The following is a 15614-nucleotide window of genomic DNA, read 5'->3' as shown; positions in this document are numbered from 1 at the left end:
CTTGCAAAATGACCTCCAGCAGGCCACAAATGTGCATGTGTCTGCTCAAACGGTCAGAAACAGACTCCATGAGGGTGGTATGAGGGCCCGACGTCCACAGATGGGGGTTGTGCTTACAGCCCAACACCGTGCAAGACGTTTGGCATTTTCCAGAGAACACCAAGATGGGTTCCTCCTAATGCAAGACAATGCTAGACCTCATGTGGCTGGAGTGTGTCAGCAGTTCCTGCAAGAGGAAGGCATTGATGCTATGGACTGGCCCGCCGTTCCGCAGACGTGAATCCAATTGAGCACATCTGGGACATCATGTCTCACTCCATCCACCAACGCCACATTGCACCACAGACTGTCCAGGAGTTGGCGGATGCTTTAGTCCAGGTCTGGGAGGAGATCCCTCGGGAGACCATCCGCCCCCTCATCAGGAGCATGCCCAGGCGTTATAGGGAGGTCATACAGGCACGTGGAGGCCACACACACTACTGAGCCTCATTTTGACTGTTTTAAGGACATTACATCAAAGTTGGATCAGCCTGTAGTGTGGTTTTCCACTTGAATTTTGAGTGTCTCCAAATCCAGACCTCCATGGCTTGATAAATTTGATTTTCATTGATAACTTTTGTGTGATTTTGTTGTCAGCACATTCAACTATGTCAAGAAAAAAGTAATTAATAAGAATATTACATTCATTCAGATCAAGGATGTGTTATTTTAGTGTTCCCTTTATTTTTTTGAGCAGTGTATATATATATAGAGAGATATATACATTTATATATATATATATATATACATGGAGAGAGAGAGATACGTAGAGAGAGATACTGTATATATACAGAGATATATCCAGAGTTATATATACAGAAAGATATATGAATATATGTACAGAAAAAGCGATATATATACAGAGAGAGATATATATATACAGAGAGAGATATATATATACAGAGAGATATATATATATATACAGATATATATATATATACAGAGAGAGATATATACAGAGAGAGATATACAGAGAGATATATACAGAGATATATATATGTACAGAAAAAGTGATATATATACAGAGAGGGAGATATATATACAGAGATATATATACAGGGAGAGAGATATATATACAGAGAGAGCGATATATGTATATACAGAGAGAGATATATACAGAGAGAGATATACAGAGAGATATATACAGAGAGAGATATACAAAGAGATATATACAGAGATACAGAGATATATATATATATACAGATATATATATATATATATATATATATATATATATATATATATATATATATATATATATATATATATATACAGATATATATATATATATATATATATACAGAGAGATATACAGATATATATATATATATATATATGTATATACACAGAGAGGTAGATACAGATAGAGAGAGAGATACAGAGAGAGAAGGTTCTGATTTTACCTTGATCCCATCCTGCCAGGGATACATTGTCTGCAGCTGCTCCGCCTCTCTGGCTAGCCTCTACACAGGAAACACACAGGAATCAGAGGTTAGGGTCAAAGGTCAATACATGGCTCTGCTGGGTCAGTGTGTAGATGTCAGAGTGTGTGTGTGTGTGTTTGTGGGAAACGGCCTTACAGAGCCAATCTGCTCTCTAGGGAAAACACTGAGTGTGCTGACTGCTGTTCATAGACTGTATAATTCAAGAGGCAGTGGCTGGTGCCAAGCTCCGCATGCTCCTCAATGGGCCTACACATTTGTCCTAACTGTCAGGGGAAATGGCATTTCTGTAAGGCGCAAGCTAAATTGGTACAATTTCAGACCATGTACTGTAGCAAATTGTGAGCTACACGTGTTGAGACTAGCTAGCGCTGTTGAAATGTGTGTTGCAAATGGAAGAAGAAACCATGGTTACAACCCTGTTATTCCAGGAGGTACGGACAGTTAGCGTTTGGATTGGAGAAGGTAGGGCCATTGAATAACATGAATATGTTGAGTAATATTAAACTTTTCCAAACCCAGAGGACAAGGAATTTCTGTCAAAGGCATTTTCGTGGCTAGCTGAGTTCAGTGCAGGGTTGCTTTCTGTATGGGCATGTTTTTGGTCTTTTGGCTCCTAACTATTAATGGTTATACAACAGGTCTGACATAGTTCATTGCAAAGGGATTGTAACATGGAGTACTACTGTCTATGTGCAGAGGCTTATGGGTGACAGTATTAAATCACCCAGTGGCAAAATAGAGTGAGGCTCTAGAGAGGTAGTCTCTTCCATGTGTTTCTGCATGGTGCCCATGCCTTAGTACAGTATTTAGGTATCCTCTCTGCTCCCACTTCAATCCCCAGCACGCCTCTAGGGGGCGATCTGGTTCCCGTCCCAGAATTATCCAACCAGCCACACAGTCCCTGGGCTCGGAAATTACAAACCCTATTTAGACTCCCACTAAGAGGACTTTCATTTCTGGTACAACATCAAAGGAGCCATATTCCCCAAGCACATCAGGAGAGGGTTTTCTTCTCCTAAAAGACAGGAAAGTCAGAAACTCTCGTTAGAGACAGAAGTGTCCTATTTCCTGCCTGGGGGTCCACCCCCTATCACTAAGACCCTCCCACTCACAGCTAGCCAGACATAAACACTCCTACTCTCAGCAAAGAGTATCCTGCACTACCTCGTGTAGCCTTTTAAAGTTTGGCATAATGGCTATGATATCACTATACCTCATTAGTAAAACATAATAACATGACTAATTATGTACCCATGTGCTTGTGAAGCTGAACATTGAACATTCAACACCTTAATCACCCAAATGACTATTCCTTTCATACAGTCACTCCTAACGAGATGGCGAACCCCTGAAACAATGACACACACGGCAGAGCTAATTAGTCGAACGAAATGATTTCCACAAAGTGAATTAAAGGAGACTCCATCAGTTGTGTGGCCGTGTGATGTTGTGTGGTGTTGTGTGGTGTTGTGTTGTGTGGTGTGGTGTGGTGGGTGTGGTGTGGTGTTGTGGGTGTGGTGTTGTGCATACAAAGGAAGGGTCAACCTAGCTAAAGGACATAGTTAAGAATTTACCATCCACTACAACAGTTTTCAATTACGAAAGCAACAATGGAGAGCTGCTGGCGAAACAATTACCTCCAGATTCTACACTGCTTTGAATTTGCCTGCAAATATGACTGAAAGGTTAACCTACACGTAAAGAATAACCTTTTCTGTCACCTTTTATATGACTTTGCCTATGAATGATTTGTGAAGCGTCCATGACGAGCTGATGAAGACATAACACCTTCAGAAGTTGTTTCTTTGGTTCTAAAGTGGGATCTTTCATATTTGGCTGACCATCAATGCCAAACGGTTGTCGTCTATCAATGTGTTTCTCTAACTGTGACGTCCCTTCAAGGACACAGTCATTATAGCAGAGGAGGAAAGGTCATGATGAATGAGGACGTTAAAATTTAGTGCCCATGTCCAGGGCGCTGCATGTGAAGAATGGTTCCTCCCTTGTTCTCTGCCCTTCCTTCCTGGTGATCTGTGACCTGTCCATCACTTCATCCATCTGACTCATTTTACTTTCAGTAGTAAATATGTCCATACAAATCTCTCCCTTGTCCCTCAGAGAATTCCATTTTCTCTCCTCCTGCATAATCCACAGCTCTGTTCGCTCAGTACTCTGTCTCTGTCCTCATCTTCAGTACTCTGTTTCTCTGTCCTCATCTTCAGTACTCTGTTTCTCTGTCCTCATCTTCAGTACTCTGTTTCTCTGTCTTCATCACATTACTCTGTTTCTCTGTCCTCATCTTCAGTACTCTGTTTCTCTGTCCTCATCTTCAGTACTCTGTTTCTCTGTCCTCATCACATTACTCTGTTTCTCTGTCCTCATCTTCAGTACTCTGTTTCTCTGTCTTCATCTCAGTATTCTGTTTCTCTGTCTTCATCTAATTACTCTGTTTCTCTGTCTTCATCTCAGTACCCTGTTTCTCTGTCTTCATCTCAGTATTCTGTTTCTCTGTCTTCATCTAATTACTCTGTTTCTCTGTCTACATCACGTTACTCTGTTTCTCTGTCTTCATCTAAGTACTCTGTTTCTCTGTCTTTATCACATTACTCTGTTTATCTGTCTTCATCACATTACTCTATTTCTCTGTCTTCATCTCAGTACTCTGTTTCTCTGTCTTCATCTAATTACTCTGTTTCTCTGTCTACATCACGTTACTCTGTTTCTCTGTCTTCATCTAAGTACTCTGTTTCTCTGTCTTTATCACATTACTCTGTTTCTCTGTCTTCATCACATTACTGTTTCTCTGTCTTCATCTCAGTACTCTGTTTATCTGTCTTCATCACATTACTCTCTGTCTTCATCTCAGTACTCTGTTTCTCTGTCTTCATCTCAGTATTCTGTTTCTCTGTCTTCATCTCAGTACTCTGTTTCTCTGTCTTCATCTCAGTACTCTGTTTCTCTGTCTACATCACATTACTCTGTTTCTCTGTCTTTATCACATTACTCTGTTTCTCTGTCTTCATCACATTAATGTTTCTCTGTCTTCATCTAAGTACTCTGTTTCTCTGTATTCATCTCAGTATTCTGTTTCTCTGTCTTCATCTCAGTACTCTGTTTCTCTGTCTTCATCACATTACTCTGTTTCTCTGTCCTCATCTTCAGTACTCTGTTTCTCTGTCCTCATCTTCAGTACTCTGTTTCTCTGTCCTCATCACATTACTCTGTTTCTCTGTCCTCATCTTCAGTACTCTGTTTCTCTGTCTTCATCTCAGTATTCTGTTTCTCTGTCTTCATCTAATTACTCTGTTTCTCTGTCTTCATCTCAGTACCCTGTTTCTCTGTCTTCATCTCAGTATTCTGTTTCTCTGTCTTCATCTAAGTACTCTGTTTCTCTGTCTTTATCACATTACTCTGTTTATCTGTCTTCATCACATTACTCTATTTCTCTGTCTTCATCTCAGTACTCTGTTTCTCTGTCTTCATCTAATTACTCTGTTTCTCTGTCTACATCACGTTACTCTGTTTCTCTGTCTTCATCTAAGTACTCTGTTTCTCTGTCTTTATCACATTACTCTGTTTCTCTGTCTTCATCACATTACTGTTTCTCTGTCTTCATCTCAGTACTCTGTTTATCTGTCTTCATCACATTACTCTATTTCTCTGTCTTCATCTCAGTACTCTGTTTCTCTGTCTTCATCTCAGTATTCTGTTTCTCTGTCTTCATCTCAGTACTCTGTTTCTCTGTCTACATCACATTACTCTGTTTCTCTGTCTTTATCACATTACTCTGTTTCTCTGTCTTCATCACATTAATGTTTCTCTGTCTTCATCTAAGTACTCTGTTTCTCTGTATTCATCTCAGTATTCTGTTTCTCTGTCTTCATCTCAGTACTCTGTTTCTCTGTCTTCATCTCAGTACTCTGTTTCTCTGTCTTCATCTCAGTACTCTGTTTCTCTGTCTTCATCACATTACTCTGTTTATCTGTCTTCATCACATTACTCTGTTTATCTGTCTTCATCTCAGTACTCTGTTTCTCTGTCTTTATCACATTACTCTGTTTCTCTGTCTTCATCTAATTACTCTATGTCTGTCTTCATCTCAGTACTCTGTTTCTCTGTCTTCATCACACTACTCTTTCTCTGTCTTCATCTCAGTACTCTGTTTCTCTGTCTTCATCACACTACTCTTTCTCTGTCTTCATCACATTACTCTGTTTATCTGTCTTCATCTCAGTACTCTGTTTCTCTGTCTTTATCACATTACTCTGTTTCTCTGTCTTCATCTAATTACTCTATGTCTGTCTTCATCTCAGTACTCTGTTTCTCTGTCTTCATCACACTACTCTTTCTCTGTCTTCATCTCAGTACTCTATTTCTCTGTCTTCATCTAAGTACTCTGTTTCTCTGTCTTCATCTCAGTATTCTGTTTCTCTGTCTTCATCTCAGTACTCTGTCTACATCACATTACTCTGTTTCTCTGTCTTCATCTAAGTACTCTGTTTCTCTGTCTTTATCACATTACTCTGTTTCTCTGTCTTCATCACATTAATGTTTCTCTGTCTTCATCTCAGTACTCTGTTTCTCTGTCTTCATCTCAGTACTCTGTTTCTCTGTCTTCATCTCAGTACTCTGTTTCTCTGTCTTCATCTCAGTACTCTGTTTCTCTGTCTTCATCTCAGTACTCTGTTTCTCTGTCTTCATCTCAGTACTCTGTTTCTCTGTCTTCATCTCAGTACTCTGTTTCTCTGTCTTCATCTCAGTACTCTGTTTCTCTGTCTTCATCTCAGTACTCTGATTCTCTGTCTTCATCTCAGTACTCAGTTTCTCTATCTTCTTCCATGTTCCTCCTCTGCCCCTGTAGGGCTCCATTTCTCTGGGCCTGTATCTCTCCTCTAGCAGCTTAATGCAGTCCCTCCCTGCTCCAAAACAGTAATGCGTCTTCCTGTGTCTTCCCTTCCTGTGTGTTGGCTCAGATGGATGGCTATACAAACAGGCCATAAATCAGACTGAGAGATGAGGGAAGGGGGGCGGCGGGGGATATCATCTATGCTGGTGGCTGGAGCCAAGCCGCTTAGTGAAACTAGTGGGATCAGCACAGCACAGTACAGCACAGGTAAGTCCAGGTCAGCCCACAAAGTGCAGAGACAGACACATGGACACAGTCAAACTACTGCAACACAGCACAGTCCAACAGTGCCAATATCACTGCTTTAATGTCTCTGACACAACCACCACCTTCATCGCGTGGGACGAGTCACCGACGGCGATGCTACCAACTAAGGTCAAGCAGTATCAACACTGTGTGATGTGGAACAGCTGCAGCTGCACGTCGCCAACCCTTCACACTGTACATTATCCACTAGCTGACAGTGTTACCGTACTGTACAAGTGACCTAACATAATTCTGCCTGATGGATCATCGGTGGCGTGTGTTTAATCTCTGTCGGTGATGTTACTGCGAGCCTGGCGGGTACAAGGACCGCTTTCCCTCTCTTCCTCTCCCCCTCCCTCCCCCTCTCCATCCCTCTCTCTCTCTCTCCCCCTCCCTCCCTCCCTCTCCCCCTCCCTCTCTCTCTCTCTCCCTCACTCCCTCTCTCTCCCCCCCTCTCACTCTCTAATTTGTGAACCTCGCAAAAACAAAAAACGCTTTTGAAAGGCTCAGCGTGAGGCGATTAGCATCTTTAATATTCAAAACTGTTCTGTTTGCTCTGTTCCAGAGGGGAGCGGTTTAATCACTCAAAGTCGTGTTATTTTTAGAGGAATGACAGCACACCAGGGACCAGTGTGTCATGCTGCGTTGAACCAACTAAACTACACACCACACCATGGAGCCTGGCCTGCCCAGCCACCTGTCTGATTGCTGCAATGAGTTAGGGTCCTCCAGTCCAGACTTCCACCCAGCCACCTAGCCGGCCAGTGTGACATTAAAGGGCACTCAGCACAACACATTGTTGTCTGAGGTGATCATGAGAGCACTACACAATCTGTGTGAATGTGAGACTAGGCCACTCGACAGAACACACTGCGTTGATGTCTGTGATTACGGCGGCAGCGAATTGAGGCACACAACACCTGTTTATTGACCTCTCAATACTATGTTGGGGTGACTACAGTAGGCTGGATATGATATAGAGCCCTTAATGTAACGGGGGGGCTAGCTAGTTAGCGGTGCGCCCTAGTAGCGTTTCAATCGGCGTCGTCATTCACTCTGAGACCTTAAAGTGGTTGTTTCCCTTGCCGTGGCTTTTGTGGAGTGATGGGTAACAATGCTTGGAGGGTGTCTGTTGACGATGTGTGTAGACGGTACCTGGTTCAAGCCCCGGTTGTGGCTAGGAAAGGAAGGGAGGCAATACCGTTACATTTACACTGTGCATGACTGCGAAAAGAGGTTCGATAACATCCCCAGAGTGACATCTGCAGTTATTCATGCCCAAAAAACAAGCTGCCTTTGACTTAACACTGCCCAAACTGAGCTTTCATAGGCTTCCTTTACAAAAGGTTAAAGCTACTACCAGTTGGTCAGCAGTATTCTTCCCGTGTGTCATATCACCCAGTGTCCAGAAGAGGGCAGCTCCAGTCGCCTGGTCTGACCGGCCCAGTGGTCTGGTCTGACCGGCCCAGTGGTCTGGTCTGACCGGCCCAGTGGTCTGGTCTGACCGGCCCAGTGGTCTGGTCTGACTGGCTCAGTGGTCTGGTCTGACTGGCTCAGTGGTCTGGTCTGACCGGCCCAGTCGCCTGGTCTGACCGGCCCAGTGGTCTGGTCTGACTGGCTCAGTGGTCTGGTCTGACTGGCTCAGTGGTCTGGTCTGACCGGCCCAGTGGTCTGGTCTGACCGGCCCAGTGGTCTGGTCTGACCGGCCCAGTGGTCTGGTCTGACCGGCCCAGTGGTCTGGTCTGACTGGCTCAGTGGTCTGGTCTGACTGGCTCAGTGGTCTGGTCTGACCGGCCCAGTGGTCTGGTCTGACCGGCCCAGTGGTCTGGTCTGACTGGCTCAGTGGTCCTCCTCGGCAGAAGCAGCCAGCCAGTGGAGCCTGTCAGTGAGAGCAGTCAGTCTGAGTTCTTCATTCTGTCTGTCTCTCTTCTGGCACTTGCTGGGGCCAATCACAGAAATCACTGAGTCAGAACCCACCACCACAATAACAGATGGAGGGACATTCGGCTCCAGAATTTAAAACGAACGCTCTCTCTCTCTCTCTCTCTCTCTCCCCATCTCTCTCTCTCTCTCTCTCCCCCTCCCCCTCCCCATCTCTCTCTCTCTCTCTCTCCCGTCTCCTCCCTCCATCCTTTTCCCCCATCCTTTTATCTTCCTCTTGCTTCTGCTGTTTTGTCCTCCATCATATGCCGTACATAACCCATTCATTTCTGTCCATCTGTCTCACGTTTTCTACCTATCAGCAAGGTATTTCCCTCCTCTAACTCATATCACTGTTCCAATCTATTCCCAGCCCACCTGAAGTGACTTTATAAAAGAATACTGTCAATCAATAAAATCAACCATTGATTACTCTCTGAGAAGAACAGAAAAGTACATGAAGGGTCCATGAATGCATCATTGTACCCTTGAAATGAACGCAAGTAGGAATGGTGGATTTTGCAAATGAAACCTCTTGAAACTGCTTTTTATCTATCTGAATATTTTCTGCACTCTGTCTGGAAACAAGATCCAATAGTGGCTGAGAACATACTATTTAAGAATAGAAACAATTTTATCGGTTTCCCCAAATACCCGAGGGAAACGGCATTACCACTACGTCATACAATTTGCAAAAATTAAGGTATTTTGATATACCATTTCACATGAATTTTATTTTTTTCTCATGTTTTTTAAACTATTGAAACTATTCTTAATTATGTGTTTTCATGACTGTCATGTTTAAATGTTTGATGATACTCAGAAACATCTATCTACAAAATCTGAATCATAATATTTGACATTATTTCAGGAATTATCTTAAGAAGAAGCATATAAGGTTCACATTATAGGGAAAATGATCAATATCGATTGTAATTTAATACACCTTTGCCTAAAAAATATGTACCGTGATGCTAATAACTTAGCGTTGTGGTAATGACAGAGTGTGGTGGAAATGATATTTCATATAAAATACCATTAAACATTTTATTGTCACAGTAGTACATGTTTAATTTGATTGTAGATGTAGAACAGTTAAGGTAGGGCTCTGTGCAGGCCAGTCAAGTTCTTCCACACCAATCTCGACAAACCATTTCTGTATAGACCTCGCTTTGTGCATAGGTCATCCTGAAAAAGGGCCTTCCCCAAAACTGTTGCCAGTTGGAAGCACAGAATCGTCTAGAATGTCATTGTATGCTGTAGTGTTAAGATTTCCTCTTCACTGGATCAAAAGGGCCAAGACCGAAACATGAAAAACAACCCCAGACCATTATTCCTCATCCACCAAACATTGCAGTTGGCACTCTGCATTGGGGCAGGTAGCGATCTCCTGGCATCCGCCAAACCCAGATTCGTCCATAGGACTACCAGATGGTAAAGCGTGTTTTATCACTCCAGAGAACGTGTTTCCACTGCTCCAGAGTCCAATGAAGGCAAGCTTTACATCACTCTAGCCAACACTTGGCATTGTGCATGGTGATCTTAGGCTTGTGTGCGGCTGCTCGGCCATGGAAACCCATTTCATGAAGCTCCCGACAAACAGTTATTTTGCTTACGTTGCTTCCAGAGGCAGGTTGGAACTCAGTAGTGAGTGTTGCAACCAAAGGAGAGACGATTCTTACACACTATGTGCTTCAGCACTCGGCGGTTCCATTCTGTGAGCTTGTGTGGTCTACCTGAGCCGTTGTTGCTCATAGAACTTTCCACTTCACAATAACAGCACTTACAGTTGACCAGGGCAGCTCTAGCAGGGCAGAGGTTTGACAAACTGACATGTTGGAAAGGTGGCATCCTACGACGGTGCCACGTTGAAAAGCATTGAGCTCTTTATTATAGACCATTCTACAGCTAATGTTTGTCTATGGAGATGGCTGTGTGCTCAATTTTATACACCTTTCAGCAACGGATGTGGCTGATATAGCCAAATACACTCATTTGAAGGTGTGTCCACATACTTTTGTACACTGCTCAAAAAAATAAAGGGAACACTTAAACAACACAATGTAACTCCAAGCCAATCACACTTCTGTGAAATCAAACTGTCCACTTCGGAAGCAACATTGACAATAAATGTCACATGCTGTTGTGCAAATGGAATAGACAAGAGGTGGAAATTATAGGCAATTAGCAAGACACCCCCAATAAAGGAGTGGATCTGCAGTTGGTGACCACAGACCACTTCTCAGTTCCTATGCTTCCTGGCTGATGTTTTGGTCACTTTTGAATGCTGGCGGTGCTTTCACTCTAGTGGTAGCATGAGACGGAGTCTACAACCCACACAAGTGGCTCAGGTAGTGCAGCTCATCCAGGATGGCACATCAATGCGAGCTGTGGCAAGAAAGATTGCTGTGTCTGTCAGCGTAGTGTCCAGAGCATGGAGGCGTTACCAGGAGACAGGCCAGTACATCAGGAGACGTGGAGGAGGCCGTAGGAGGGCAACAACCCAGCAGCAGGACCGTTACCTCCGCCTTTGTGCAAGGAGGAGCAGGAGGAGCACTGCCAAAGCCCTGCAAAATGACCTCCAGCAGGCCACAAATGTGCATGTGTCTGCTCAAACGGTCAGAAACAGACTCCATGAGGGTGGTATGAGGGCCCGACGTCCACAGGTGGTGGTTGTGCTTACAACCCAACACTGTGCAGGACATTTGGCATTTTCCAGAGAACACCAAGATTGGCAAATTCGCCACTGGCGCCCTGTGCTCTTCACAGGTGAAAGCAGGTTCACACTGAGCACATGTGACAGACGTGACAGAGTCTGGAGACGCCGTGGAGAACGTTCTCCTGCCTGCAACATCCTCCAGCATGACCGGTTTGGTGGCATTTCTTTGGGGGGCCGCACAGCCCTCCATGTGTTTGCCAGAGGTAGTCTGACTGCCATTAGGTACCGAGATGAGATCCTCAGACCACTTGTGAGACCATATGCTGGTGCGGTTGGCTCTGGGTTCCTCCTAATGCAAGACAATGCTTGACCTCATGTGGCTTGAGTGTGTCAGCAGTTCCTGCAAGAGGAAGGCATTGATGCTATGGACTGGCCCGCCCGTTCCCCAGACCTGAATCCAATTGAGCACATCTGGGACATCATGTCTCGCTCCATCCACCAACGCCACGTTGCACCACAGACTGTCCAGGAGATGGCGGATGCTTTAGTCCAGGTCTGGGAGGAGATCCCTCAGGATAGGTAGGTAGGTCATACAGGCACGTGGAGGCCACACACACTACTGAGCCTCATTTTGACTTGATTTAAGGACATTACATCAAAATTGAATCACTCTGTAGTGTGGTTTTCCACTTTAATTTTGAATGTGACTCCAAATCCAGACATCCATGGGTTGATAGATTTGATTTCCATTGATAATATTTGTGTGATTTTGTTGTCAGCAAATTCAACTATTTAAAGAAAAAAAGTATTTAATAAGAATATTTCATTTATTCAGATCTAGGATGTGTTATTTTAGTGTTCCCTTTATTTCTTTGAGCAGTGTATATATAGTGTTTGTCCTTGTCATCTCTGTGGTTGATTTAGGGGGCATCTTATTAATTAAAGTCATCGTAACATCATACAACATGTTATGGTCTTGTTTAGCAAATGTTTAATTTCAACTCAACTGTGATCATATACAGTACCAGTCAAAAGTTTGGAAACACCTACTCATTCCAGAGCTTTTCTTAATGTTTTATTATTCTCTACATTGTAGAAGGATGACATCAAAACTATTAAATAACACATACGGAATCATGTAGTAACCAAAAAAAGTGTTAAACAAATCAATATAAATTTTATATTTGAGATTCTTCAAAGTTTCCACCCTTTGTAATGATGACAGCTTTGCACACTCACAAAAACAGCAGGGGTTCAAACTGTAGAACCCAGTTCCGAAATTTGAATATAAAAATGTATTTTATCAAACAAAACTATGCTACATTTTATCTCTGAGACGCTCAGGATGATAAATCAGAGCAAGATTACTGAATGTAGGTACATTATTTACCTTCATGGGTGAATGTATCAAACCAGTTGCCATGATAAAATGCTTCATCAACCTGGTCAAGGATTTTGACTCTGTCAATCACCGTATTCTTATCGGCAGACTCAATAGCCTTGGCTTCTCAAATGACTGCAATGCCTGGTTCACCACAGGAAAGGAAGACCAGGGTTACCTCTGCTGCAGAGGATAAGTTCATTAGAGTTACTAGCCTCAGAAACTGCAGCCCAAATACATGATTCACAGAGTTCAAGTAACAGACACATCTCAACATCAACTGTTCAGAGGAGACTGTGTGAATCAGGCCTTCATGGTTGAATTGCTGCAAAAACAACACTACTAAAGGACACCAATAAGAGGAAGAGACTTGCTTGGGCCAAGAGACACAAGTAATGGACATTAGACCGGTGGAAATCTGTCCTTTGGTCTGATGAGTTCAAATTTTAGATTTTTGGTTCCAACCGCTGTGTCTGTGTGAGACGCAGAGTAGGTGAACGGATTATCTCCACGTGTGGTTCCCATCGTGAAGCATGGAGGAGAAGGTGTGATGGTGTGGGGGTGCTTGAATTCAAGGCACGCTTAACCAGCATGGCTACCATAGCATTCTGCAGCAATACGCCATCCCACCTTGTTTGCGTTTAGCGAGACTTTCATTTGTTTTTCAACAGGACAATTACCCAACACACCTCCAGGCTGTGTAAGGGCTATTTGACCAAGAAGGAGAGTGATGGAGTGCTCCATCAGATGACCTGGCCTCCACAATCACCCGATCTCAACCCAATTGAGAGTGTTTGGGATGAGTTTGACCGCAGAGTGAAGGAAAAGCAGCCAAAAAGTGCTCAGCATATGTGGGAACTCCTTCAAGACTGTTGGAAAAGCATTCCAGGGGAAGCTGGATGAGAGAATGCCAAGAGTGTGCAAAGCTGTCATCAAGGCAAAGGGTGGCCACTTTGAAGAATCAAAAATGTGTTAAACAAATCTAAATACGTATATTTAACACTTTTTTGGTTACTACATGATTCCATTTGTGTTATTTCACAGTATTGATGTCTTCCCTATTATTCTACAATGTAGAAAATAGTAAAAAATATAGAAAAACCCTTGAATGAATAGGTGTGTCCAAACATTTGACTGGTACTGTATGTGAAATGTGTGTCCTTTCGGGTCTTAAGTTAAGTAGAAATGTATTAACTAATACATTTTGTCATTACCACCACATTCTTTCCTTACCATCACAGTTCATTATGTGGTGGAAATGAAATTTTTATAGTATTTGATCATAAATAGCAGAGATGCTAGCATGTTAACTCCAGTTGAACAGCGAGCAGACAATGCATCCTAAATACTTTTGCTTGTTGTGGTGGTAATGACACAATACGTAGACTATTTTGTATTTTGTGCAAAAAAAAGTCACAAATGGCTTAATTCATCTAATAAACTCAGCAAAAAAAAGAAACATCCTCTCAATGCCAACTGCGTCAATTTTCAGCAAACTTAACGTGCAAATATTTGTATGAACAGAACAAGATTCAACAACTGACACATAAACTGAACAAAATTCCACAGACATGTGACTAACAGAAATGGAATAATGTGTCCGTGAACAAAGGGGGCGTCAAAATCAAAAGTAACAGTCAGTATCTGGTGTGGCCACCAGCTGCATTAAGTACTGCAGTGCATCTCCTCTTCATGGACTGCCCCAGATTGCCAGTTATTGCTATGAGATTTTACCCCACTCTTCCACCAAGGAACCTGCAAGTTCCCAGACATTTCTGGGGTGAAAGGCCATAGCCCTCACCCTCCGACTGACATTCCTGTCTTGCAGGATACCACGCACAGAACGAGCAGTATGGCTGGTGGCATTGTCATGCTGGAGGGTCATGTCAGGATGAGCCTACAGGAAGGGTACCACATGAGGGAGGAGGATGTCGTCCCTGTAATGCACAGCGTTGAGATTGCCTGCAATGACCACAAGCTCAGACCGATGATGCTGTGGCACACCGCCAAAGACCATGACGGACCCTCCACCTCCAAATCGATCCCGCTCCAGAGTACAGGCCTCGGTGTAACACTCATTCCTTCGACAATAAACACGAATCCGACCATCACCCCTGGTGAGACAAAACCGTGACTTGTCAGTGAAGAGCACCTTTTGCCAGTCCTGTCTGGTCTGGCAACGTTGTTGCCGGGGATGTCTGGTGGGGACCTGCCTTACAACAGGCCAACAAGCCCTCAGTCCAGCCTCTCTCAGCCTATTGCGGACAGTCTGAGAACTGATGGAGGGATTGTGCGTTTCTGGTGTAACTCGGGCAATTGTTGTTGACATCCTGTACCTGTCCCGCAGGTGTGATATTTGGATGTACCGATCCTGTGCAGGTGTTGTTACACGTGGTCTGCCATTGCGAGGGCAATCAGCTGTCCGTCCTGTCTCCCTGTAGTGCTGTCTTAGGTGTCTCACAGTACAGACATTGCAATTTTCTTGCCCCGGCCACATCTGCAGTCCTCATGCCTTCTTGCAGCATGCCTAAGGCACATTCACGCAGATGAGCAGGGACCCAGGGCATCTTTCTTTTGGTGTTTTTCAGAGTCAGTAGAAAGGCATCTTTAGTGTCCTAAGATTTCATAACTTCATAACTTTCATAACCTTAATTGCCTACCGTCTGTAAGCTGTTAGTGTCTTAACGGCCGTTCCACAGAACAAACATGGGAAACAGTGTTTAAACCCTTTTCAATGAAGATCTGTGAAGCTATTTGGATTTTTAAGAATTATCTTTGAAAGACAGGGTTCTGGAAAAGGGACATTTATGTATATAGTTTCCATTTATTTGACTCTTTTTTTATACATTATTTTGTAATTTTCAAGACTTGTGTGTGTAATTCATAGCAGAATGTCAAAAGTCTGGGTGTGAGACAAGACAAAAGCAGTGCAAAACAGTTAAATATTTTAGTCTACTTAATGGATGTGAAATAAAAAAAAGTCTAAATTAACATTTTATATAAAAAATCTAACCCTGA

At 43.2% G+C, this 15614-nt stretch overlaps 1 protein-coding gene across 3 annotated transcripts in view; it reads right to left on the bottom strand.

Annotated features, from left to right (window-relative positions):
- LOC135542224 (voltage-dependent calcium channel subunit alpha-2/delta-2-like) overlaps positions 1–15614 on the bottom strand; it is a 261612-nt gene that overhangs the window by 126776 nt on the left and 119222 nt on the right. For all 3 annotated transcript variants that reach the window (XM_064969028.1, XM_064969026.1, XM_064969027.1), the window contains exon 4: positions 1443–1502. In XM_064969028.1, the coding sequence (XP_064825100.1) occupies positions 1443–1502 (60 nt within the window). The remainder of the gene's footprint in view (positions 1–1442; positions 1503–15614) is intronic.

The sequence above is a fragment of the Oncorhynchus masou genome, chromosome 6 (genome assembly GCF_036934945.1).
Source record: "Oncorhynchus masou masou isolate Uvic2021 chromosome 6, UVic_Omas_1.1, whole genome shotgun sequence".
Taxonomy (NCBI): Eukaryota; Metazoa; Chordata; class Actinopteri; order Salmoniformes; family Salmonidae; genus Oncorhynchus; species Oncorhynchus masou.
This window is presented reverse-complemented; position numbering and strand designations above follow the sequence as displayed.